The sequence below is a fragment of the Branchiostoma floridae genome, chromosome 10, assembly GCF_000003815.2.
Source record: "Branchiostoma floridae strain S238N-H82 chromosome 10, Bfl_VNyyK, whole genome shotgun sequence".
Classification (NCBI taxonomy): domain Eukaryota; kingdom Metazoa; phylum Chordata; class Leptocardii; order Amphioxiformes; family Branchiostomatidae; genus Branchiostoma; species Branchiostoma floridae.
Window position 1 is genome coordinate 14,225,914 of NC_049988.1, and position 26,528 is coordinate 14,252,441.

The window sequence follows — 26,528 nt, forward strand, 5'->3', positions numbered from 1 at the left end:
AGATGTATTTAAGTGCTTCACAATCTTTGATATTGCTACATGATTATCCCTCTTCTTGACAGAAAAATGCTAATAGAAGCAGCTGTTGTACTCATGGTCTTATTTGACAGTGACAACACAATGTGGACATGGTCACAATAATTCCAGCTTTATCGTCTTTCCTTACAATCCTACAGGGTTGACTTTTTCATCCCCTCCATAAAAACTGTTGGCGGCTATTCCATGAGCTCTGCACCCCACAAACTGGAGCACCAGGGCATACTAGAGCTGGCTGTTAAATTTAGTCAACACCCCCCTGCCAAGTGGGTCCACACACAGGTAAACTGCTGTTCTCTCTTGTGTTCTCCCTCCCTAGGGTGGATTTCTTCATCCCTGAGTTGGATGGTCAGTTCACGGGGTTCTCCATGACCTCTGCACCAGGTCAACTGGAGCATGATGGGATACTCGATCTGGCCGTGAAATGTAGCGAGGAGGCCCCGGCACATTGGGTGCACCACAAGGTGCTGTTCTTGTTTGAAAGCATTAATCATCAGCCTAACTTGGATAAAGGCTTTTGCTGTGCTGACATGTCTTACACTCAAATGTTCACACAAAACAAAGAAATCAGCAGGCAAAATCTTTCCCTGTTTTTGTATGATTAGCATAGCTTTGATGAAGTCTTTGGCAAATTGATGTTCTTACAGGTTTTACACTCAAATTTCCACACTAAAGAAGCAATCAAAGAATTAATAGGCAAAATCTTTCCCCATCATGATATCATGTAATCTACCAATGCTTTGTGCATATTTGCAGTGAAAGTCAGTTTAATGTATATGCCTTCCTGCTTGCTTAAGTGCTTAAGCCAGAGACTGGCCCCTTGCTCTTTTTCACTTCTTTCCACATCGTACTGTCCTGTGCTCTAGTTTCTGCAGTGTCTTTTGTGATCTGGTCCTTCCAACACTTAGGAGGTCTTGAGTAATAATGTAATATATAGATTAAATCAAATATTCCATTTTCCATTTAATGGGCTTTTGAAATTTTTTAAAGTTGTAACCTGCAGTGTAAGTTATCAACAGTAAGATTTGATGGACTTTTGTTAGCTGCCAACTTTCTACTGAAATGATACAATTTCTTATTTCAGTGTCAAGTCGGGTCAAAGGTTAGAATGAGAGTTGGAGGAGACTTCAACTTTGACCCCCAAGATGGGGACCAATCAAAAGACTTACTCCTGATTGCTGGGGGTGTAGGGATAAACCCCCTGTACTCTATAGTGCAACATGTGGTCGACTTACATAGAGTGAGTCTTCAGAGAGGTGAAACAGCATACAAGCCTGGACGGACTGTGCTCCTGTACAGTGCCAGGGATGAAGGGGAACTGTTGTTTAGGGTAAGAAATCTTAATGTTTTTTTGTTGTTCTGACATTTTTTTCTGTATTGAAATAAAGGTTTGAGATTCATGAAAAGTGTTCTACTTGTTCTTGGTGCTGAACACCGTCCACACACAAAAATGCCTGCCATTGATACTAAACACACATCTACACACAGTCACAATACCTGTTCTTGGTGCTGAAGACCGTCCCCACACAAACATGCCTGTCCTTGGTGCTGAACACCATCTTCACACAGGCAAACATACATGTCCTTGGTGCTGAACACCATCCACATACAAACATGCCTATCCTTGGTGCTGAACACCATGTTTACAAAGGCAAACAGTAATGTATGAATGGCTTTCTGATGGAGAGTGACATACATCAAAATGCCTAGAACATTTATGACCTACTACTACGATGAGTAAGTGATTGTTAGATATATACAAAAGAACAGATGTTAAAATTGTTTTGTTTTTTCTGACAGGAACAGATTCTGAGGCTGTGTCAGGAGGTTCCAGATATGTCCCTTCAGTGCTTTGTGACCCAGCAACAGGAATTCAAAAACCCCAGCCAGTTCCCTAGGCCAAAGGGTATTACCAATATTTTCACCACTATTGAAGTATCAAATGTTAGAATACTTTTCCGTATTGCACAGCTTCATGCTTAAGTATTTAGATAGATCAAAAGGGTATAGTTCTGTCATTTCTGATTTGATTGATACAAATTGACACTCCTCAACTACAAAGAAGGAGAAATTTCAATATGATCTTTTATTGCTCCAGTTGGGAGAATCACCCAAGAAGTCCTGAAGGCGGAGCTGTCTGGTCTCCATGGTGACCAGACCTTGTCGTACATCTGCGGCCCCCCTCCCATGATCGAGTCTATGGCACACCACCTCAGCTGTCTGGGGGTGGACAGCGCTAACATTAAGTTTGAGAAGTGGTGGTGAAAAGTTATGGATTATGAACGTTATACTTATACCATACCAGGGTCCTACCTGCATCTGTCTTTTGACAGAATCTTCTTGCTGAAGATGGACAAAAATGATGGTCATTCCATCACTTTGACAGACAACAATTGGCATGTCTTATATGAATACATTGTATAAGCCAAATTACACCAAGTGGGCACAGGTTTGCCAGATGTAATCTAAGGCAGGGCACAGTCCTGGCTCATACACTTGTTGTCATTATGTACATGTATGACACGATGTGTTTGATCTTGAAAGATTGTGCATTACAAAATAGTGCTGTATACGTCAAATATAGAATTTGAGGTTGTGCTAGATGCTACCATAGTAGAAAATCATGGAAAAATATCAATAAACATAATATTTTGGAGACTCAAGAGACTTGTTCAGGCTCAATGTTTACACACGCACTGACTGTCTGTTGTTTCCAGTCAGACGATGGTTAGAAATTACATGTCTCATAAAAGTTGGAAAAATTGGTTTGATTGATTAGTTCACTCTTTGTTCATTGCTCCTCAACATTTGTTACAAATGGGTAATCATTTCAAATAATAATAAACATGGCTTCTAATGATACAACCCAAATGCAATTGATAAAGGAACATTGGTGATCAACAAAAGTTAAGTTTCCAATCATCTTTGATAGGTTTACTTAGAACTGTATAAAAGGTTCCTCACTAGTACTGCTAGCTAGGTACCAGTTCTTCGTATCTTAACTGTTACTACCCTGGTGCATTTACATCTCCAACAGACCTTTTGACTGAATGAAATAAAATTGTAGAAATGGAGCAAAATGGGGATGATTTATTTCAATAGAAATAATGTTGCCTTTGGGCTTAAATACCTCGACCTGAGGTTGAAGTTAGCGATTCCTGACGGACCCTCTGTCGTGGTCAATCAGCTCCAAGGCAATGTCAGTCTGCCCTGGCATATTTGAAGTCCACATTTTGGCCGGTTTCTGTAACTGCTTTCATTCTACCAGGAGGTCTGGCTTGCCTCTTTCATAGACTTCCAGGAGCACAAACATCGCGCTGACTCGCGATCTCCCGAAAACGATCTCCCGGCTACGTCGGTAGAAAGTAGTAAACGTTACATCGCCTACCTTAGACAAGGAATTATATACTTTATGACGCATGCAGATTTGAATTTCATTATTAACAAACAAATGCCGAAACAAACGTTTGAAACGTTCCCGAACGCCATAATGACACATTATCAGATCTATAATGACGACATCATCATCAGAGGCATTATGACCGTTTATATGACAACCAAAACTCAAGATGGCACGAACGTCATCCAAGCAGCAACAAAAGAGATCCAAGCAAGAAAATGGAAGAAAGTCCAGAAAGTCGTCGAGTAAAGTCGCTGTTACCGGCGGAGGCGGGAGAATGCTGGCCTCGAAGCGCCGCGGTAGCGTGAAGAAAGTTGACAACAACCAGCGCAAGGCAAGACAGAGCGGGCGTTCCATAGCACAAGACTTGCGTCTCCGTGGACGTACGGTGCAGCTTGCGAACTCCAGGCGACCGTCTGCTTCAGCCGGCAGTAGGCATGGTGCGGCGAAAGCAGCGCCGGGAAAGAGCAAGCTTAAGTCCACAAAGCGGGCGAGATCTGCCTCTGGTTCTGCAAAAGCTATATCAGATTCATCTCGGTCCGTGCCAGGTAAAAATGTGACTTCTGAGAACTCAGTCAGTTTCAAATGATTAGCTGTATGTATAATGAACGATACAACTGTCATGAATTTGCAAAAGTACAGTTACAAGTTTACAACGTTACAGGTAGTAAGAAAAAGGAGCCACAATCAACGGAACACGTTAACGTAAAACACCCCAAATTATACTAATTGTTTGGCTACAACAGCAGACAAGAAATATTTCACATATCGGAAGGCACTACAATATGTGACTAACTATGATGGTTATGGCAAGATATGATATCGATTAATGTACGTTTCATCGATTAATGCGGATACTTCGTCAGTAGTAGTGTTACTGTAACGTAACGGTACAGGGTTGCAGATTTTATGACGTTAGACGCAACAATAACGTAAATATATATGACGTTCTACAACAAGAAAAACAACGTACTATAGTAGATTTTGCAACAAGTTTTACGTAGACATCTGTGCTGAAAATAAGTGTGTACAGTGTTCAGTACCAAAGGCAAGTCTCTTCAAAGCTTTAGGGTATCACTGCACTAGCACACGTCCATATATACATGTGAATTAAACTCGATCGTTGTCTAGCTTCACTTATTTGCAAAATAATGTCCGAAGACTAATTGCATGAACATTCTTATGAGACAACGAAAGAATACATAACACTAGATTTCAATCAGCTGAAGGTGCATTTATTATTAGATTTGACGTATACGATTATACAACCAATGTTTTGTGTTCGCAATTTAGTGTGTTCAGTGTTCAGCACCAATGACTGGTCTGAGTGTTCAGCACCAAGGACAGGTCTCTTCAAAGTCTGCGGGCAGCACACTAGACCCTAAACAAAAACATAATTTTGCCTCGCTCTTCATTCGAGGTCTGTGCCCAAGAACAAGATTGAAATACCTCTATACGTTATGTATAGGATATGACCGGGAGTTAGTCCCCAGGCGTTGGGACGACGACGGCAGACCCATCTACACCAGACGTGGCCGTCAAATCGTCATGGACATGAAGACACGCATGCGCAATCAAGCCCCAGAACTCGTGGAGAGAGAACTCCGAGGCGGACGAATCGTCATCACAGAAAAGCGACATAAGAAATGAATACCCTTTATTAGCAGCAATGATAACACATACATTAGGTAACAGCAATTTTATTTCAGGTAAATGTATATTCTGTTTTTTACAAACACTGAATGAGCTTTCTGATAACAAAGAATGTATCAAAGCAAATACATTTTTAATCGACTTTTGCTCAAGAAAGATGAGGCTCTCTCATTATACAACATATAAATTCTAGGCAAGAATAGGCACGTATGTGTGCATCATTTGGACAGAAGTCTTAATACAATTGTATTACCTCAAGAAATTCACTGTATTGTTCTTACACAATAGGACATTGTTCAGCGGTCTATATTTTGTAATGTTAACACTTAACTGTTCAGAACAAAGCATTTGTGCTATATTTGTGCTATTCATAGCGTTTGATTTAACTTCCTTGATCTTTATGCATTTTCGTAAAAATAAAAAGATGTTGGAATTCATACAACTGTTTGCATAGATAAACTTGACAAAACACGTGGACTATGCGTGTTTTTAGTCTTCTTAACAGCTCCAAACCGCCAACGGGTTTGTCGTTGCTCTTGTGGCTGATCCTGCCAGCCAACCGGTCGACCGCCAGCCACATAATATAGACGTGCATTTTCCCGAGCGATACCTTCGGAAGGACAATAACATGTATTCAGTACCAAAATCTGGTCTGTTCACATTCACAAGTGAAGGGAATATCCAGTGCATAGGAATGTCTGTTTAAAATTGTGTGAAAAAGTGTTCAGTACCAAGGGCAGTCCTAGTCACAAGAGTGTTCAGGACATAGGAGTCCTGACCACGGGATAGTGGCGTTTTAAGTACTAAGGGCAGTACTAGTCACAGGAGTGAAGTGTTCAGTACCAAGGACAGTCCTAATAACAGGAAAGTGAAGTGTTCAGTACCAAGAACAAGTCATAGTCACAGGTGAGTGAAGTTTTCAGTACCAAGGACAGTCCTTGTCACAGGAGTGTGAAGTGTTCCGTACCAAGGACAGTCCTTGTCACAGGAGAGTGAGGTGTCCAGTACCAAGGACAGTCCTAGTCACACGAGAGGAAAGTGTCCAGTACCAAGGACAGTCCTTGTCACAGGAGTGAAGTGTTCAGTACCAAGGACAGTCCTTGTTAGAGGAGAGTGAAATGTTCAGTACGAAGGACAGGCCTAGTCACATTTGAGTGAAGTGTTCGGTACCAAGGGCAACCAAGGACAGTCCTAGTCAGTCCAGTAGTAGTCATTTTGCAACTATGAAGTGACCTTATCAGTTACAGGAGAGTGAAGTGTTTAGTACCAAGGACACATTTTGTCACAGCAGAATGAAGTGTTCAGTACCAAGGACAGTTCTGGTCACAGGAAAGTGAAGTGTTCAGTACCAAGGACAACCATAGTCACAGAAGAGTGAAGTGTTCAGTACGAAGTACAAGTCCTAGTTATAGGAGAGTGAAGTGTTCAGTACAAAGGACAGTCCTAGTCACAGGAGACTGAAGTGTTCAGTACCAAGGGCAAGTCCTATTCACAGGAGAGGGAAATGTTCAGTACCAAGGACAATTCCAAGTCACAGGAGAGTGAAGTGTTCAGTACCAAGGGCAGTCCTAGTCATAGGAGAGTGAAGTGTTCAGTACCATGGACAGTCCTTGTTACAGGAGTGAAGTGTTCAGTACCAAGTACAGCCCTCGTCACAGGAGAGTGAGGTGTTCAGTACCAAGGACAGTCCTTGTCACGGGAGAGTGAGGTGTTCAGTACCAAGGACAGTTCTAGTCACAGGAGAGTGAAGTGTTCCGTACCAAGGACAGTCCTTGTCACAGGAGAGTGAGGTGTTCAGTACCAAGGAAGGTCCTTATCAAGGGAGAGTGACGTGTTCAGTACCAAAGACAAGTCCTAGTCAATAGAGAGCGTTCAGTACCAAGGACAGTCCTAGTCAGTCCAGTTAAAGTCATTTTTCAACTGCAAAGTGACCTCAATCAGTATGATTTATACAGATACATTGGTAATAACATAAAACAAACTGCTAAATAGAACCTGACATGAAAAAGGCTTGTATTAACTTCCTCTGCCTTTATTTGTCTCCCGTAGAAGGAAAAGCACATGTAAATTGTATTGTTAACAAATTGTACCAAGAAAAATATCTTTATTTTTATGTATTATTGAAACCTGTTTTGGGAAAAACTCGAAATTAAGCCCCACTACAATATCTATGAACATTGCAGCACTGCCATTGGCACTGTATATCTATTCACTGTCTTCATCTATGACTAGCAATTTTCAGCTACTGGTTTCATCAGTGAGTACTTGCAGGTTAACAATACTGCTTCTATCTGATATGGCCACAGTTCAAAATCCAGTGCTTTTCTTACAAAGATGTCAGAATTTTCAGCTCCTTTTTTTCAATATGGAGAAAACACATAGATCAGCTCAGCTGAAGGCACTGAAAGCATTTCCATGAACATTTTCCTGATATCCTCCTGCATTTCCATGAACATTTTCATAATATCCTCCTGTATTTTGCAGGCCTAGTTTGAGTCATCCTCATATCAACATTTAACACTGATGCGTACATAAATATCGTATATATATATATAAATACATGGACATCAGATTTGGAAAAAAAAGTCAATGGATCACATTGAGTGTCACTTCATTAGTGAGATCACATTATGGATAAGAAATATCCATGAGCTCTACAGCATTGGCACTGCATGCATCTCACTTCATCTTTATCTAGAAAATTTCATCTCAAAGTTTAATCGGCATGTTAACGATATTACTTACTCCTGAAGGCAATGTTTTACCTGAAAACATTTCCAGAAGTAACATTGTATCTATCACGTCTGCCAGCATTTTGCAGGCCTAGCTTAAGTCACTCTAATGCTTACAAAACTACCTTTTAATACAAATGTATACATGAATATCAAACCTGGCACAAATGATAAATAGATCACACTGAGTGTCAGTGTCATGAATACATCATATTGAGAGACTTCCTCAGCAATATCACATAATGGATGAGAAATTGAGAGGGATTATTGTGCACATTCTTTGCAATCAATTGATTTCTTGTTCCATCTGTGATAATGTACACAAATGTATATTATCTGAATCTTATCATGAATGGATCATATTAAGTATCATTTCATTTAAGATCAATGAAATCATAGACAGACTCTCTGTACAACCTACTTGGCGCAATTGTGGTATGGCAATGACGCATACAAAACTATCATATTTAGGAATTGTCATGAATGGATCATATTAAGCATCATTTCATCACACTAAGATGATGTTATTGGTATGAAATCAGAGACTGGTGTTTCTTACAATTAAAAAATAATAATTTGGTGATGATTGGTGATGTAATACTATAGATCAAGTTGAGTTGTCATATAGAGTGTACTTTGATCATTAAAATAATGGTATGGACAGGAACCTGAGAGGGATTGTTGGCATTTGTTTGCAGTCAGTTGATTTCTTGTTTCCATAGGTGGTGATTGGTGATGTAATTCAGTAACAGTGTATGACTGCACGTTGTCATGAATATATCAGATTAAGTGTCCTTCATCAGCAAAATCAGGATAGGACTGTTGGTATTTGTAATCAGTTGATTTCTTGTTTCCATGGTGATGAATGAATGGAAGCTGATTGGCTGTCATCAGTGAGGAGAGTTGATAGGAGATGAGGACCTCCTCATCCGTACATACTTTTTGATGAGCGGATGCAGGATCATCTGGGTGTCCAGACCAAAGGCAACAAATGCAAATATACCCTGCAGAAAAGAAAAAAAGCATTTGAAACTGTTTGAAGACCATAACCAACACAAATGTGGTGTCAATTGACTACCTTAGCATGCTTAAGGTTAAATATCATGTTAAGTGAAGCTAAGCTTGGCTTCTGCTGCAAATAAAATTTGTTTAGCTAGTACTATAATCTACCACACAGATCCGTGCCTTCGTCTCATTAGATTTACTCCTGAATTCTTAACACCACCCAAGTCCCATGTTAAAAATACCAGTTAGTATTGGTATTGTTCCATATTTGAACAGCCACAGGATATTTCACTTTTCAAGTCCTGTCACCACAACCAATAAGAAATGGGGGTGAAGTCCAGTATACATAGAGCTGTGTGATGTCATAGTACAACATTGTTTATAATCATTGTAGCAGTACTTGAAATTACTTGAAACATTCCACTGACCTATAAATTGTATTGATCACAAAGGGAACTTTGACAGGTAAAGTTTAGATTAATGCCAATTAAAGAGCATATGCCACAGACTACACCTACCTACCTAATCATTTTCACTCCCTTTGGTGGAGCATAAGGCACTCCATTGACTATATCAGGTATATCTTATTCCATACATACAAGTAACTCACCTGAGCAAAGTTGAAGACACTATTGAGGAACTCCAGCTCTATGTAGATGCCCTGCATGGAGTCCATCATCAGTCTCCAGATACATAAGAACAGCTCCTGCAAGGGGGAGGGGGTCACAGATAGAATGAAGCATGAAACTTGACTTAGTAACTGTAGTACCAACAAAGTGGGTCTAGAAAAAATATATGTTTTAATTAGCATAAAGTATATGAAGATTGTGAAATGATGAACATTAAGCATATTCCCAATCATTACCATGGTACAATCAGGTAAAAGCATGTTTTAGAGTAAAGATGATACATATTCTAGAGCCATGAGAACATTGGTGGCCACAGAGTAATGGTTTACATTTCTATGATTTCTGTTGGACTTCTGTTGAAAACAAGAATGAACAAGTTCAACATATATTTTGTCTGAGCATTACCTCTCCCTTCATGATGTCAATGAAAAGTGGCCTGCAGGCTGACTTGAGCTTTCATGAATAAACAAAGGTCCAAACAGACAAACAAACATTCAGTCTTAAAGTTAAAGGCAAGACTAGTTTTCTGTTTAAGACTCACAATGAACATGGACAGTGTGAGGCAGATGAGCACCACCACGTGTCTCGATACTTGCTGGTCATGTGACTCTGGCACCTGCTCCTCTTCATCCAGCTGATAACCATCTCCAGCTCCTGGCATCAGTGGTTCTGAAATTAAACATGTTGTTTCAGAGCTGTCATGGAAAAAGCTATTGTGAATGTGTGTAACAACAATGTATGACTAAATTAACAGTCAAGCAATAAAACATATCTTTAGAAGATTTTGAGTACTCATAAATTAGCTTATTAATCCACCAGTACTGATAGCCTGACTAAAATTGCGCTCCTACCGTTCGACCCTACTGGGGAGGTACAGGGAGGAGGTCATTAACCCCAGCCAGTAAGAGATTGAGTAAACACAGGCTATGCCACTGCCATTACCTTACAAAGCTATCAAGTTACTGTTAAAGCACCATTTCCTCTGATTGTATTCAAGTAGCCATTAAAAGCATGTATATACCAAGTATGTGTAGAACAATCCATAACTTTTTCTAGAAGGGATTCTCACCTGATGATAATGACTGATAGGAGACCACAACCTGAGAAGTTCTGTGAAAACCCTGTCTCTGACATCCAGACTCCGATGAGGTCAGGATGGGACACTCTACAGAACACATACAAGTAGAATCAACTGGTGAGATGCATTGACTTTCTTAGTTGTCAATCTCATTGAGGAAATTTTTAAACATTATCTATTGAGTTTGAATATAAAATAACATTACAGTGCTGGTAATAAATGTGACCAAAAGCATTTGCTGCCTAACATAAAATGCAGTTCAGTTACAATAAGATAAAAAAAGGAAGACATTCCATCTTGACTATTTCCAACTAAAACCAGTAAAATGGCGAATGTGTGACAGTGTGTAAGTGTATCATGTGACTGTACAATGTGTGCTGCTGGCTTGCTGATATAAAAAAAAGGAGTCCACAGCTGTGTACCAAGTTCTTTCCTTTTTATTACTCTTAAAATATCATTAATATCAGGCAGTTTTTAGTCAGCTATTTCCGGTACAACCAATTACAAGTCTAATAAGTACTCATTGTCCTCTTCTTCCACAAAGTCAGCAGCAATCTCCTCATAATCTTTTTCCAGTTCAGCCAAATCTTCACGGGCCTGAGTAAACTCCTCTTCCTCCATCCCCTCTCTGATGTACCAGTGAACAAAGGCACGTTTGGCGTACATCAGGTCAAACTTGTGGTCCAGACGGGCCCAGGCTTCAGCGATGGCGGTGGTGTTGCTCAACATGCACACGGCACCCTGCACCTTGGCCAGGTCACCGCCAGGCACCACTGTGGGAGGCTGGGAGATGATGCCGACTTTAAACCCTTTGGGGCACCAGTCGATGAACTGAACTGTACGTTTTGTCTTGATGGTGGCGATGGCAGTGTTGATATCCTTGGGCACCACATCACCATGGTATATTAGACAGCAGGCCGAGTATTTTCCATGACCAGGATCACACCTCACCATCTGGTTGTCTGGCTCGAAGCATGCGTCGGTTATCTCAAGAACAGATGGCTGCTTATGGTAAGCCTTCTCAGCAGAGATGACAGGGGCGTAGGAGGCAAGAGGGAAGAGAATACGTGGGTAGGGCACCAAGTTAGTCTGGATCTCTGCAAGATCTGCATTCAGGGTAGCATCAAAGCGCAGGGATGCAGTGATGGAGGAGACAACCTGACCGATTAGATGGTTGAGGTTGGTGTAAGTTGGGCTCTCGATTCCTAGGCTACGACAACATATGTCATACACAGCCTCGTTGTCAAACATGAAGGCACAGTCCGAGTGCTTCAGGGTAGCATGAGTGGCAAGGACTGCATTATAGGACTCTACCACAGCAGTGGACACATGAGGAGCTGGGTACACAGAGAATTCCAGCTTGGACATCTTGCTGTAGTCCATGGACAGGTGCTCCAGCAACAGGGAGGTGAGGCCAGAGCCGGTGCCACCACCAACAGAATGGAAGATGAGGAAGCCCTGAAGACCGGTGCACTGCTCAGCCTGCTTACGGATGCAGTCCAGCACCAGGTCAATGATATCCTTACCACCTGTGTGGTAACCACGAGCATAGATGTTGGCAGCATCCTCCTTACCGGTGATGAGCTGCTCGGGGTCGAACAGATCACGGTATGCGCCAGTACGGACCTCATCTGGGGAACAGAATGGAGAATCATATTAATATTTAAGCTGCAATCCTGGCGAAATCATTCATAATCAGGCACTGACTTAATTGGATAAAATAACTATCTTTCATAGGCATGATGTTATTCTAATAGTTTAAATTTGTGCACTCATTGCTTGATATCGTTAGAAACTGAGACCAGAACATAAAAAATCATGCAGCAGGCTTGATATACACCTACATCCCCCAAATAGCAGAGGTTAGGAAACCTGACATGTCATTGATATGCAAAATGAGATTGCAGTGTCCTTATTTGGAGGATTGGCTTAGGACCGTAAATATCTACATGACTGAGAAAATTTGTTAAAAAATTCTCAGGCTTAAATGCCTTAGACCACATATGGAGGCCTAGGGGGGCATACTGTAGCAAAACTGCTCCAGTATTAAATGTCATAAATTTTTTGTTGTAAGCATTGGATGGAGGTGGAAATGATCTTGGTTGCCCTTACCAACTGCAGTTGGCTCCAGATCCACAAAAACTGCACGGGGCTCATGCTTGCCTGTTCCAGTCTCACTAAAGAATGTGTTGAAGGTGTTATCCTCAATGTTCGTGGTCTTGTTATTCAGTATGTGACCATCAGGCTGGATCCCATGTTCCAAGCAGTACAGCTCCCAGCTGGTGTTACCTAGCTGACACCCAGCATGGCCAACATGGATAGAGATACACTCACGCTGGAAATAAGTAACACAGGATGAATATCAGCCTTTTTTGCAGTATGAAAGTAGCTGTGTCTACTTAATAACTTATCCTATGTAGTCTAATATTCAACATACATACAATGTCATGTACATAGTCATATACTCTTATTGAGTGGTAGCATTAACAAAGCTTCGCTTCCAGTGCAATCTATCACTCATCATTACAGTTAGGTAGTAAAATTCTTTAGCATAAGGTATGGACGGCCTCTTCTCCTTTAATCTTTCTGGGGACCAAAGAAGCACTTTACCTGCTGGTTCGCCATGTCGAGTAACATGTCTAGCAAGGCTTAACCGGCGTCGCCTGACTTCAGTAGAGATAGGTGGAAGGGTCCCATACAGTTCTTTGTTTGTTGTGTGTTCTCACCCACGTTTGTTGTATATATATATATATATAGCACATAGCATCCTGGTGAAGGAACCGCCCAGTTTCCTGGTTTGAGAAGTATTTACTGTCTATGACTCACAGCCATAAAGCAAAATTGAGATAATACAAGGTTGGATGTGTGATTTTCAAATTTTTTGGAGAGCGTGTATGACACTCCATACTTGGCCAATTCAGACCTTTATTATTTTATATTAGAAATATTCAAACTACACAATATCACAACAAAGTGGAACTTAATTTCACAATCTAGAATCAAAATTGCATATGAATCTATACTTTCACACCAAAATAACCTAAATTCAACCTATTAGTCAAATGTCATCCACCCCCATGCTGATCAAACAAATTATGCTTTAAGTTAAAACTACAAACAAACATCAGTGGACTTACCATATTTGCTTCTCGTTTGTTGAGCAAGGATATCTCATATCACCACGGACAGCCTTGAAAACACTCAACATACATTTTGTAGATCTAGACTTGCAAAGAGTCTTGGTGGACAAATCTAAGCGTAACTTTATGAGTCTGTTTCTGAACCTGTAATAAGTCTGGTCTCCATTAGGTACAAAATGTTCGTGTGCAAATATCCGAGATCTGAGACAAGCACTGGTTAGATAGTATCAGGTGTCATTCTTAACTAAACAAAATGATGGGATTTTTCTCAGTGCGTGGCAACATGGCTGGATACTGTATACATAGATAAAAAAAGGAGGTTGCAGGCAGATATATGACTGTTAAATAGTTCACCCTTTTGTCCATAGCAATGAGACATAACATTTTTACATTCTTTTGGACAATTCTACCAGACAAGTGTAAACAGGGTTTTTCTCAAGCTCATACTTTTAAATAAGCTATATTCTAGAAAATGACTAACTTAACTACCAGATAAGAGTGGTTATGAGACCAAAATACAACTTCCACAGGTGCTTGCAAACCAAACTTCTGAAAAGCTGTAGAGTACTGTGTTATTTAAAAATAATATAATTCTTGGACATACGTGTAGTGGGAGAAGGTGAATGTGAATGTGTATTTTGGTGCAACAATCCCTTTGTGATATTGATGAATTGGAGGGGTAAAAGAAGGAGGAGGGTTTGTTGTAGTAGGAGTTTAAGTTGAAGGTTTTGAATCAGTTTGAAGTTCATTCCAGCATTCTAGTGACATCTTACCTTCGTCAGGGTTGGCGCAGCAGTTATTGTGGTTCCCACACTGGGCACGCAGTTCTCTGCGAGGATCTGGGACTTCATCATAGTCTTTGTTGTCTGGTCTTGCTGACCTGAGGTGCCCGAGTTTCTGTAGTCCCACCAGTGATCCCACAGTCACCAGTATACACACGATCAACACGCCAGTCATGGTGATGCTCTGTACATGTGAGTGACAAAAAACATTGAGTGGTTGTTGTGGTCTGACGAGCTGGAAAAAATGCTTCAAAGCATTCAGGATGTAAGAATTAATTTTAGCCATTGGAAACAAGTATATTGTGGTATTCTGAATAGACCTACCACAAAAGAACCAATATATGAGCTGTTCTCATATGAGGGATCATGATACTCTTTTATACCGCACGATACATGTAGCTTTTTTGTATATTTATAATCAAAATCTGTATATACTCTATGTCAACCGTATGTCATGTATGTTGTACATATAATGTATATGTCATATGTGAAGTAAGTTACCACAGAGGAAGTACAGAACTGTGCAGGAAGGAAAGGAAACTGTAAAACACAGAAACAGAAGAAAAACACAGGTAAATAGTAAACAGTCTCTCACCAGGCTTAAAGGTATGTTTTTTGAATGAAACAAGAGTGTACAACTCAAAACAAATGACAGGGATCCATAATAGACTATTTGTTGATCCATAATAGACTACATGTATTTGTTAATTGATTAAATGATTAGTAAGACTTGTAGTACTTTTGGTGTAAATACATGTATCTTAATATGGAATAAGGGTGGATATACCAGAATACATGATCATAATACAGTGCAGATAATAATACAGTAGCATTCATAATCCACAAAAGTAAGGTGCAGACCTGGCAGGAATCATGCATGGGTTGATCACACGTGGAACCAGTGATGGCATGGATTACAAACAGCACCCCTGTCAGCAGAATGGCTGTCCTGCAAACATACAATATATATACAAGCAGATACACCATAACTCTTGGGACATAACATCAGAACGAATGTACTAGAGATAGGTACCAGTACAGAAAATTCATGTACAGGTGTGGTCTTAAATCCAAATGAATTGTTCAAATGAACAGTTCAAAGATAACCTCTAAATGATATGCCTTGAATAAAAGCAACTTAGAGTACCCCCAAACCATTTGCAGTCAAGCCTGAAGAGACCAGGATGTAAATCAAAGACTTATGACCAGCGTTCCCGCCAGGTTCTTGAAAGTATGTGTCCAAATATTTGGGAGGGGCGTAATGAGCGCCGGAGGTGCGAGACGAGCGCCGCAGGCGCTCGCATTCTAGGGGGGTCCGGGGGCATGCTCCCCCGGGAAAATTTGAATTTTCAAACCCTCTAGAACACAATTTCCTGCAATTTGAGAGGATAACCATGCACGTGAGATTGGACGTCGGTTGCCTCTTTTACTGCCATTTTCAGTTATCCACGACCACCCTCTGCCAATTTTTTTTCCGTCATTGAATAAAAAAATGTCTACCTCCTGCGATCGATGTTGCGCCCTCCCGCATCAAATACAGTAGTTTTCCGAGACGATAAAATAACGGCGCCATCACACTTTGTGTTTTTTTCTATTTTGCCCGATGATTTTACTCAAATTTTTCGAATCGGTGGGGTTTTACAAGGCCGCGCCGTCATTTTCTACGAGCGTGCGTTTGTTTCCTGCGACCTCAGGTAACCCCGTTTTCGGAGTGAAATCTTTGGTTGGATTTCTTTTTAAATAGACCAAGGACGTTATACATTACTCGAAGGAGGACGATCTGCTGCCTCTTTGGCAGTGATCAGTGCCGGTGTAGCCTTGAAGGAGTAGCCAGAAAGACGTCCTAGCGTGCTGGGCGCTGCGATCGACGATCCATCTGGGGAGGGGGGCGTGCCGCGCCATGTGCCACGGAGGCCAATGCTAGTGCACAACCGACTCGATCGACGCCTGACAACAATATTGCGGCCCCTTTTCTGCCGCAAATTTTGTCTTTTTGAAACAAAAGGAATTTTTTAAATAAGAAATAAACTGTATAGTTTTGAATTCTTCACTTATTTACCGCGCACGTTTTTAACTTGGATAAATGGGGAAACTTTAATAGTAAATTGTTAGCAGCTAGGGAAGAAACACAAGTTGCCAGACGACACGGCAACTTTTTTTCCCGGTGACCAATGACAGAGTGTAACATTACATTTATCGAATGCTGATTGGTTATTAAGATGATTGGATTTGGACCTGGTGGCCAATCTGGACTGCATGGCGCCGGCGGCCTGTTGTCAAAAATACCGACTGCCAATCATCTGCCCACAGCGTGAGAACTTTTGTTGAGATGTGCAGCACTCGCGCAGAACAGTTTGTTCGTTCAACACTAGTATTGCCCACAAATCTTTAACAAATACGTGAAAATGAGGACAAGTTAGTATTATGTTAATATCAGAATATAAAATCTGCATAAGATTTCTTCGAGTGTTAAAGAATGCTGACTGTCAGATGTATTTCACGGACTACAAAAAATTACATTGCGCAACGGACGGCTCAGACTGGCGCGTGGCAGGGTGTGTTGTACATGGATTCGCTAGTTGTAAAACGTGCCGCCCTCCGCCCCATGCTCAGACTACTGGGATGACCGGAAAGTGAAGAATTTGAAGTATAAATTGTAAAGGTAGAATTCCTTCTTATAAAGACAGATTTTTTTAAAAGATTCCAGATACATTTTGTACACTGGTGGTACAGGTCAGCCTTTCTTTCAGAATTTTTTATGGACGCATTCAGCTGAGCCGAGTGCGTCTTTCCAGAAAAAGATGCGTCCAAAGACGTAAAGACGTATGCCTGGCGGGAACGCTGCTTATGACATAGCATGAAAGTTCATCTGTGTTGGTAAATGACATTATGGATAAACTAAACTCCTGCTACAGTCACGTGTCTCTGACATCACATTTGAAAGCTACAGTGGACGGGTCCATTCCGTGAACAAGGCCAAAAATTTGGGGTAAGTCCCAATCAATTTTAATGTTGGTTAGTTAAAGTTCAGTTTATCCATAATGACTTATGACATAGCAATTGTATTTTTTAGGCCTTACCCCCAGCTGACTATATGGAACAGTCCCATGTTCCTGCTGATAAAGTCTGCCCCCTCCCTCTTCAGTAAGAATAGCCCAACAGCCAGCGCTGCTGTCCATGTGCGACAGCTGATGGTGCCGATCATCATCACAGTGAAGGAGACATACGCCTGCCATGTTTTCTCACTGTGTGGATAGCCGAGTGTGTAGAACAGGATCATGCCTACACAGCCAAGGACCTGGGGGAAACATAGAGGAAAAAATACAGTATTGCAGCACTGTATATACATGGTTTCTTAAAGATGGACAAATATAGATGCACAATACATGATTGTAGTAATAGTTTGTACTCAGAATACAAATGTATTAAACATAAATCACTTATCAAAGGTAGAAATAGCTCTGCTACAAGCTTACCGTATCTTATACTAGTATATCACAGTATCTATTCTAAGAGTACAATCCTATAGGTTCTGCAATTCAAGCACAATTGAAGAGATATGCAAGTATACTAAGGCTGTCCTTGAATCTTTAAAGCTGATAGCATCAGTTTACCATAGGTTTTCTTACCTGAGATGAGACCAGACATGTGGTGAGTTTGTGAGGAAGTTGCTTGAACTTTCCTGAGAGGAAGAACACTGCCAGTACCCAAACCTAGGGAAAGGTAAGGCAGGGATTAAAAAATTGATTTCTAAAATGGCATCAATGGAAGCAAATGATGGCTAGAACTTATCAATCATACATGTAGCACAATGACTATAACCTGCTGTGGTTTATATATTGGTACATGTAGGTCCAACTTCAGTTAAAGAGGAAATAAGGATGGAAAGGTCTATGAACAACCTTTCAACTCTATATGAGGTAAAAAGACAAGAAAACAGGGTTCTACAACTATGTATTATTTTACCCAAAATGGACATACATGTACATGTACAACAACTATTCAAAGCTGACTACTTACACAGAAGATGAGGCCGATGATGCTGACATCGAAGGCTGTCTTGATGACCACAGCCATGAGGTTGGTCTGTGTGTCCATGGACAGGCTGCTCATCTGTGCTGACATGAACATTAGTGGTGCAGACAGGAAGGTGCACACCACCAGGCCTGGACCAATCTGGGGAGGGCAGGAATACACTCATCAGCAGGGCACAATGATCAGTTGACTTTATGGATTTAGAAAAAAAATTTCAACCCTTCACAAAATTTTTGGTGTCTAGGGCCTAGTAGAGACGTAGCTCATGCATACTGGACCCCTAGGGGTACTGGAGGACATACGTGAGTCGCAGTTACAGGATTTGTGTGTGTAGGTTATCCATGCGTTCTTAGAGACAGGACTTTGTGCAGTAAACACCCAACTCCATTTCTATTGCCACAATGGCCATTACAGTGGGTCGCATTGAATCGCAGTGGTGGCGGCGTGTGTTCAACTGCTTTACTCTTTCTCATAAATGCTGATATATAAGTACATGTACTAAGCAGATAAATCAACTTGTGTACCATTTTTCAAGTCTTTGGTAAGACTCAACAAGGCATGAATGCATATGGGTGATCCAAATTTTATGCAACAGTGAATATTACTATGTTAGATTGTTTTGCAATAGGATATCTTATAAGACATGACCTCATGATAAGTTTAAGGACTCACAACCTGTACCCATAGGCTACCCTTGTCGTGAATCATTACAAGTACTCTATATTATCTGTCTCTCTCTCGGTTTATGTTTGTCAAATTGGCTTTGATGCACTATTTTTCTCTTAATAATAATACTGTCCTGTACCATATAAAGAGAGTCACTCATTGAGAAGTAATCTTGACAATGCTTTCTGTCTATGATGGCAATTTCCATAGGGATTTCACTTTACTTTGTGTTGATCAAACATGTCTAGACATTAATCATAAAAACAACAACAGTGAGAACATTACCACTTCAGTTGCCAGGCCATAGTTGGAGGCAAAGATGAAGACAGAAGGCGCTACGGGGAAGGTTCCGTACAGGAAGCCATAGTTACGGAACTCTTCTGTCATGTTGGTGTCATTACCGCCAATCTGGAGGCCAACAACAAGTTCACGGGCAACAAACGGAAGTAGCAGTCTGGAAAAAACAAAACATGGATTCCTAAAGAAGACCAATCCTACATAAGTCTTGCACAGATACATGTAGGCTTTCTTGGATTTTTGAAGAATACAGCAACCAATCCTACTGGAGTCACAGATAAAACTTTCTCACATTTTTCTTATTTCATATATACAGTCAAACTTTGTATGAGTGACCACCTCTACATAGGGAGCACCTGGTCAATGTGGAAACATTTTGATGGTCCCTTAAAAATGTAATAGATAATTCTTTCTATTGATCAACTAAATTGTATAAGTCCCCTGAGTGGTCTTAACCCAGTTTTGAGAGTATACAACTTTTAACTTAACGTGTCCCAAAAAAGGTGCTCTTCAATAGCAAGCTTTGCTACACTGACAATTGGGAATATTTCAACAATGTTCATATTCATACTCACGTCTTGACTGCTACCAGGATAGCTGGCACAATGAAGGCAAAGCGAGCCTGTTGGCTGATCTTTCCGACCATACTGAGTCCGAGGTAGAACAGGGCTGTGGCACTGAAAGACTCCCCCAGCACATCCAGGATACCTGACAGTACAGGGGGCACCGTTTCGTGGAAGGCAAAGTTCCCAGCAATGCCAATTATCACCATGAAGATGATAGGGTTTAGTATCACCCCTTTTATAACCTGAAAAAAAAAAGAGTAAAATGATGAAATATAGTGAAATATTCAGATCAACTTGGCGAATGAAAATTAACATAATGTGTTCTCTTGCTGGTGTGGTAAGGCAAATTATTTTTTTTTTGTTCCTCATTTATTCAAATCTACAAAGGCCTAATCACTTCATACTTTCTTCAGTATTACACTACACAGCTCTTCCCAAAAAAATTGGGACAAAACTATTTTCACAATGCTTCACCACCAATATTTATTGTTTTCTTCTACAAGTACAAGTTAGAAATCGAAGAGGGCCAAAACAGATATCCAGATCTGATTATTGGATTACCTGCAGCACCTATATTGTTAACCTACTCTCCAAGCTACTGGTACTCTCCAAGCACAGATTGATGGGGAAAATTGTGACATTTTTCTTATACGCCGCCTTTTCTGTTGATAGCTGGCAGAAAAAGACAACATACAAGAACAATTTTCCCCATCAACATCTGCTTGGAGAGTACTGTTTACCCACACTATACAATAGGTTATGGAGTTTATCATAAAACAGGAATACCTGAAGGACACTCCTGCACCTGCTCTTTGCCTCCCTGGAGTCGATGTTCCTCTGGACCTCCATGAGTATGAACCCCAGGGGATTCAGGATGGCTACAGAGATAGGAGCCAGTAGGTAGATGTAAATCAGGAACTCTGGTCGGCTGGAACTGTAGATGGCTTTCACTGTGGAACAATAGAACATCAGTAGTACTCTTACTACAACTACTAGGAATTTTGCTAAGAAGAATACACAGATTGAAGAAAGGTTTAAACTTTTGGCTTCATTGTTGGCAGGCATGAAGTCTGTTGGTAACTGTTTGTACTTTAAAAAATAGTTTTTCTGATCATTATTTCTTTGTCTTTGCTACAAAGTCCAGGATTCTCACTAATACTAAAAAATTCATTATCTTGTTTATGTTTTCCAGAGAACAGGTGAACAAGCCCTCCTTATCTACTATCTTCTTTTGTGATGCTTACCAATAGGATATCCCAGGGCAAAGTCATTACTTTGGGTGGCAAAGATTGCGAACAGTCCAGCCTTTCCAAAGTTCCTCCCTAGAACCAGCGTGAACACGGCCACCAGCAGGAACACCGAAGACTTAGCAATGGCCATGGCCAGCAGGAACCACCAGTTCACGGCCTCGAACTTCAGCGTACACATGGCTTGGAACAGAAGTGCAGGAAGGGCCAGGTAGGAGATGTATTTCTCCAACCCTTTGGCAGCGGATGTCGTGATGATACCGACTCGCCCAAAGAGGTATCCAGCAAAGATGATGGCGAAACACTGGATGATGGCTGGGTACAAGTTGTCGAACACAGCGTATGATGACATAATGGCAGAGGTCTTATAGATGTTTTTCTGCTTGTGGAATTATGATTGCACATTGACAGGTTGCACCTGAAAAAACGTTTAGGACAGTTTATTAACTAGGGGGCTATCAGTTAAAGAATTATACAATACTTGCTACAGTATGAAAGATCTATAGTAAGCAAACAGCTGAACTGGACTCTGAAATACAAGAAAGTTGACTTTTAAAACTCCTGTCTGACACAAAGTGGCGCAACCTGTAGAGATAGGAGAAATAGGTCATATAGGGATGGGAGTCACCATAATGGAAGGATGCCAAACATTCTGGTCACGCACTTCACATCCGCTTCGACCTCAGTGTAACATGCCACACTGCTTTCATTTAAAACATCTCAAGAGTCAAGTTATACGTTAACATGCAGATGTTGCTTGAAGAATCATAATGTGCCAGACAAAAAAGGTGTACTCAACACGTCGGGCTACAAGTGACGTCCTACAAGATACATAATTTTATGTGTCCTCTCATTTGTCCCACCACCTTCTTCAAGTTGTGTTCTTCTTCTTCTTCTTCCACAATGAACAATTTGTTTACAACGTCCTAGTTTATAAACAAGCCTCACCTTTGCTTTAGTTTGTTTTGGTTCGGTGTCTCCTCTTGATCACTCATGCCATGGTTGGAGAACAACACAGCTACACCGTGGGAAAAATCGGTTACACAACTTGTTACACAACCTTCAGAGTTGGTTGTCAAACTGCGCCGGCGTGACCTACTTTCGACATCGAAGATTAGTCCATATTACACATTTTAAGGGGTGTTTTGATTAAAAAACTTATCAAAAGAGGATCACCAAATTAATTGTGCAACATATACATGTACAGATGATACATTTAATATATCATTTACATATAAGAAAACACATGATAGAACCATTACATGATATTGTTTATTTCATGTTACGCTGATTGAAGCAATATAGCCCCCAACGTAAAAGTGAACTAACCTTTGAAACAAAATACACACACCGCGCCAGAACAAAATACAATAAACCTAAAATTAAACAAGTTACTACATTTACTGCTAAACGCAATAGTTTTTATTGAAAATGTATATTTTAGAATATTTCAAGATTCAACAGAATGTTTTATACATATCAAATTCTCTGAATCCGGGCAAGTTTTCCTCTTGTTGCGTGTGGATTGTTTCATTTCAAGAATTCAAAATGGCTACCGCCAAAACATAATTTTTTTCGAGACGGTTTCCATAGGGACAGACGCCGTTTCGTCGCATTTTCTCTTGTTATAACCCCAGAGGATTGATTTCTAATTCATCAGACAATACCAGGCACCTATCGGTCTTTGCGAAATTCTTAGGAAACCTTGTTTTGTTCCTGGTTCGAAGCTGATCGCGAAAAATTATGGCGTCTGAAGTTGTCGATCTCGGTGGTGATGAGTTGTGGAAATTCGAGGCGGAAAATGACGTTGAGATGGAAGGTAGGGCGTTTTTCTGTCTTTTGAAAACTTCCAGGTCAACGAATTAATTGTTTACTATGTGGGTAAATCGCTGCTTCATGTCTAGATAGGTTTATTCCGTCATCAGCGGGACGGTCTTGACCTTTTTTTTTTGCGACCACCTTAGGGAGAGAGCCCAAATTATTAGCAGATTGTAGACTCCTTTCAGCCAGGTAGGAAGGTCTCAAGGACAACAACAACACCAACAACAACTCGTCCTGTTAGGTTGCTTTTCTATTAATGAACTATCATTCCCGGCTTGTCTATTGTGTGACAGATGCAATAATTCCAGGACTTGCACTTCCATTTTTCTCTGTATTTTTTTCCAGACATGGTTGGTTAGCATCTATTTGTATATAACGTTAGAAATGAAAGAGTTTTTATTGTTCCGTTCCCCTTCACAGCTCCCAAGAAGTCTGTGCGGATCTCAGTGTCTCTGATTGCCAAGAGGAACCTGCCAGCTGGGATCACAAAGGAGTCAGACAAGCTGTAGGAAAATGTCCTTTTCAAAGACTTATGTAACATCAACAAGACATATTAATCTTTTATGAGGAGTTAATAGAAAAAAGCTCTGTTTTGTAATTTTTCAGATCATTATTTTTTCATTGCTATATATATATATATATATATAAGTAAGATGTAAGTGAATGTCTAACATGAAATCATGATTTCTTGCATCCCAATTAGAAACAAACTTGTACTTTGGGTTATGAATATTTTGAGTTGGCTCATTGCAATTTTGTCCTCTCCAACAAAGTATTCTAGTCTTCTTGTTCTTTCTTTGTTTTTTTCTAGAGCCCTTATAAGCAATACGTCTTCTGTTTCATATGTTTATTCTCAGAATCTGTTATAGAATTCTTTCTCTTACAACTTTTCTTCTTTATTTTCTTCAGTCTGTCTTCTACTCCCCTGCCCCTTTGCAGGCCTTCTAGAAGTTCTACTAAAAGACTTCTGGATACTAAATTTGTATCTACGAAGTGAAAATACATGGTAGATATACAAGAAAAAGATTCCAAAACAGTAAGTTATTCTATTAATTTCACATTTATATATCTTTGATGCTGTACTGATTCAAACTATACTACATCTTTCGAAATCTTTGGATTTTGCTCTTCTTAATAGTGTAGCAGCACTGATGAAACTTACACATCTTCGACTGGACAGAGAAAACATTGGTGAGATTGACAACCTGGAGTGTCTGGGACCGATTACAAACATCTACCTACAGCAGGTAAAAATGACATTTAATTTGTAATAGCAACACTTCATTCAAAGGAGAAGAGATGTTCATTATTATGATATCAGCATTTTTCTGAGGAGGCATTTTAGTTGAAGCTTTTTCTTGTTTTTTCTTTTTTACAGAATCAGATAAAGAAGATTGAAAATTTGGAGTGCCTCCCTAAAATAAGGTAAGTCAGAATTCTGTTGCATAAATCAATGTGTTGTAGAAAAAACTGGTGAGGCACAACTTTATGATTTTTGTGTCTAAAACACGACTACCCCACCTTGGACTGAGAATGCAGTCAAGGAGCTGAGATACAGCACAGTGCACACAAAGTCATAATCGGATTACAACAGGCAACTCTAATTTCATTTGAAGGCTTCTTCATAGTGTCACACAGGAGAAGGTGTGTTGAATTTGTACTGAAACTGTTTCATATTTTCCTGTAGGTTTCTGTGCCTAGCAGGTAACCAGATCTCCAAGGTTGAGAACCTGCAGCACCTGACTGGTCTGGGCTTTCTGGACCTGTCTGAGAACCGGATAGACGAGGTCAACCCAGGTAAAACTCTGATTATCTTCACTTTGTAGTCACCCTTACTGCTAGTGCTGGAACTGAAAGAAATAGTTCTTTCTTTTGATAATGTATCTACTTTCCTACAACCATGATTATAAGACTTGTTTTGTATAACAAGGGTCTCATATTTACACTGCTTCAAAGACGTATGTTGACATTTTATGTAAGAATGACACATACCTTAGAGCAATGTATTTTTTAAATCTTTGATTTCATCTGCTATATATAATTCTGTGTTTCCCTATCCAGAGGAATTGCCCAAGAGTCTGGTGATTCTAACCTTGAATGGAAACCCATGTACAGAGAGGTCAGACTACAGGTAAGACCACTTCTTTTTCTTTGACAGTCCAGTCTTAGGAGACAATCTGTGTACCTCTGGAGGCTGTTCTGTCCTCAGCCTGCTCTTCCTAGGTGTTCGTTAAGATACTTGTTGCATGATTTCTAGTTACAAATTGTAACTGATCTTAGATGTTTCTCTGATGTTTTAAAGAAGTCATTCCTTTGTGTTGGATAACAATAAGGAAACTTAACAGACATTCGTAGAACAGTGCTGTCTCCGGCAAATTCTGTTCAACTTATTGTTTTTTGTATGGAGGCGGTGCTTACCACTTACGGATCCCGTAAGATTGCCCACGTTTTTGCACATAGACAGCACTTGCACGTACAGTGGGTTGTGCCGTTAGCTTTAATAATTGAAACAAACTTGCAATTCTGCCCCACAGGAAACAGCTGATCCAGGTGCTTCCAAAACTGCAGCAGCTGGATGGACAGCAGGTGACCCGGCAGGAGAAAATGGAGGCGGGGCTGGAGGTGTCAGATGATGAGGATGATGAAGGTCTGGAGGATGATGATGATGACGACAAGGATGATGATGATGAGGAAACTGATGCTGTGGAAGGTACTTCTACACTTTCATGCATGGGTGTATCCTTTGGATAATACATTACAGAAAGGTGACTTCAGTCCATCTATTTCCAGTTGTTATGCCCAATTCTGTCAATTGTGTCAGGTTTGTTACCTCTTTGTCTATCTAAATTTGTGAAATACCTGTACATGTCCATTTTAAATGTGATTACATCAGACAGCTGCCTGCAATAGGTAAATATTTTCTATGAGATATGAAAAGTATGAAGATTGATTTGTTTTTTGCCCCTATGACTGCTGTGGTCATAGGCTGTGAGTGAGTGTTTTTGCTTGGTGTTATTTGACTGTTTTAGCATGAAGTATAGTGTCTGCAAAGTTACAGTAGTTTGTCATTGTACATTTTGTGGAATTTGTAATAATGATGTGTGGCTAATTCTGACCCCAGGAAAGGGCATGTTCCACGACGTGACCTGTGGGATCGTGGAGAGGTCGCACGAGCGGGTTAAGGACGTACTTCGGCAGCATAAGGATCACATGACTGAACTGGAGGAGGTCCGCAGCCAATCAGCACTCACCATGGCAGCCACACCCAGATTGAGTTCCAGGATGAGTGAGAGAGCAGACGCTGATTAACAGATCATGTAGTGAGGTATGATTTGGGATTTTCACAGATTACAGCTCATGTTACTTTGATGAAGGTAATCCAGGTAATAAGATACGACAAAAAAGCAGTTACTCAAGTAACTGGATATGACTTTGGAAAAG

General features: G+C 40.4%; 3 protein-coding genes and 1 long non-coding RNA gene across 6 annotated transcripts in view; 3 read left to right on the top strand and 1 right to left on the bottom strand.

The window, feature by feature from the left end:
* The window catches only part of LOC118424483 (oxidoreductase NAD-binding domain-containing protein 1-like), a 4,442-nt gene extending 1,748 nt beyond the window's left edge, over positions 1–2,694 (top strand). The window contains exons 4-7 of one of the 2 annotated variants that reach the window (XM_035833055.1): positions 356–500; positions 1,121–1,366; positions 1,837–1,942; positions 2,135–2,694. In XM_035833055.1, coding sequence (XP_035688948.1) covers positions 356–500; positions 1,121–1,366; positions 1,837–1,942; positions 2,135–2,301 — 664 coding nt within the window. In that variant the 3' untranslated portion in view covers positions 2,302–2,694. Of the gene's footprint in view, positions 1–176; positions 319–355; positions 501–1,120; positions 1,367–1,836; positions 1,943–2,134 lie in introns of both variants that reach the window. The other variant, XM_035833056.1, reaches the window with a different exon arrangement.
* Positions 2,695–3,877: 1,183 nt separating this feature from the next.
* On the top strand, positions 3,878–5,553 carry LOC118424158. Its single transcript, XR_004832181.1, has 2 exons — positions 3,878–3,984; positions 4,905–5,553. It is a non-coding gene; the product is annotated as an uncharacterized LOC118424158 (long non-coding RNA).
* On the bottom strand, positions 5,077–22,351 carry LOC118424157 (integral membrane protein GPR155-like). Of its 2 annotated transcripts, XM_035832690.1 has the most exons (16): positions 22,215–22,351; positions 21,264–21,684; positions 20,806–20,969; positions 20,029–20,261; positions 19,442–19,610; positions 18,476–18,631; positions 18,085–18,168; positions 17,536–17,753; positions 15,317–15,404; positions 14,957–14,995; positions 14,447–14,639; positions 10,525–10,620; positions 9,997–10,124; positions 9,437–9,532; positions 8,761–8,825; positions 5,077–5,699 (listed from the first exon to the last, which is right to left on the bottom strand). In XM_035832690.1, exons 2-16 carry the CDS (start codon positions 21,616–21,618, stop codon positions 5,588–5,590), a joined length of 2,196 nt encoding a protein of 731 aa, XP_035688583.1. In that variant the 5' UTR covers positions 21,619–21,684; positions 22,215–22,351; the 3' UTR covers positions 5,077–5,587. The 2 variants fall into 2 exon arrangements, with proteins under 2 accessions (XP_035688583.1, XP_035688584.1); XM_035832691.1 differs by lacking the exon at positions 14,957–14,995.
* A 430-nt stretch (positions 22,352–22,781) lies between these two features.
* LOC118425172 (leucine-rich repeat-containing protein 46-like) lies at positions 22,782–26,413 on the top strand. Its single transcript, XM_035834003.1, has 8 exons — positions 22,782–23,085; positions 23,508–23,592; positions 24,226–24,334; positions 24,466–24,512; positions 24,775–24,884; positions 25,149–25,218; positions 25,622–25,797; positions 26,209–26,413. Exons 1-8 carry the CDS (start codon positions 23,010–23,012, stop codon positions 26,394–26,396), a joined length of 861 nt encoding a protein of 286 aa, XP_035689896.1. The 5' UTR covers positions 22,782–23,009; the 3' UTR covers positions 26,397–26,413.
* The last annotated feature ends 115 nt before the right edge of the window (positions 26,414–26,528 follow it).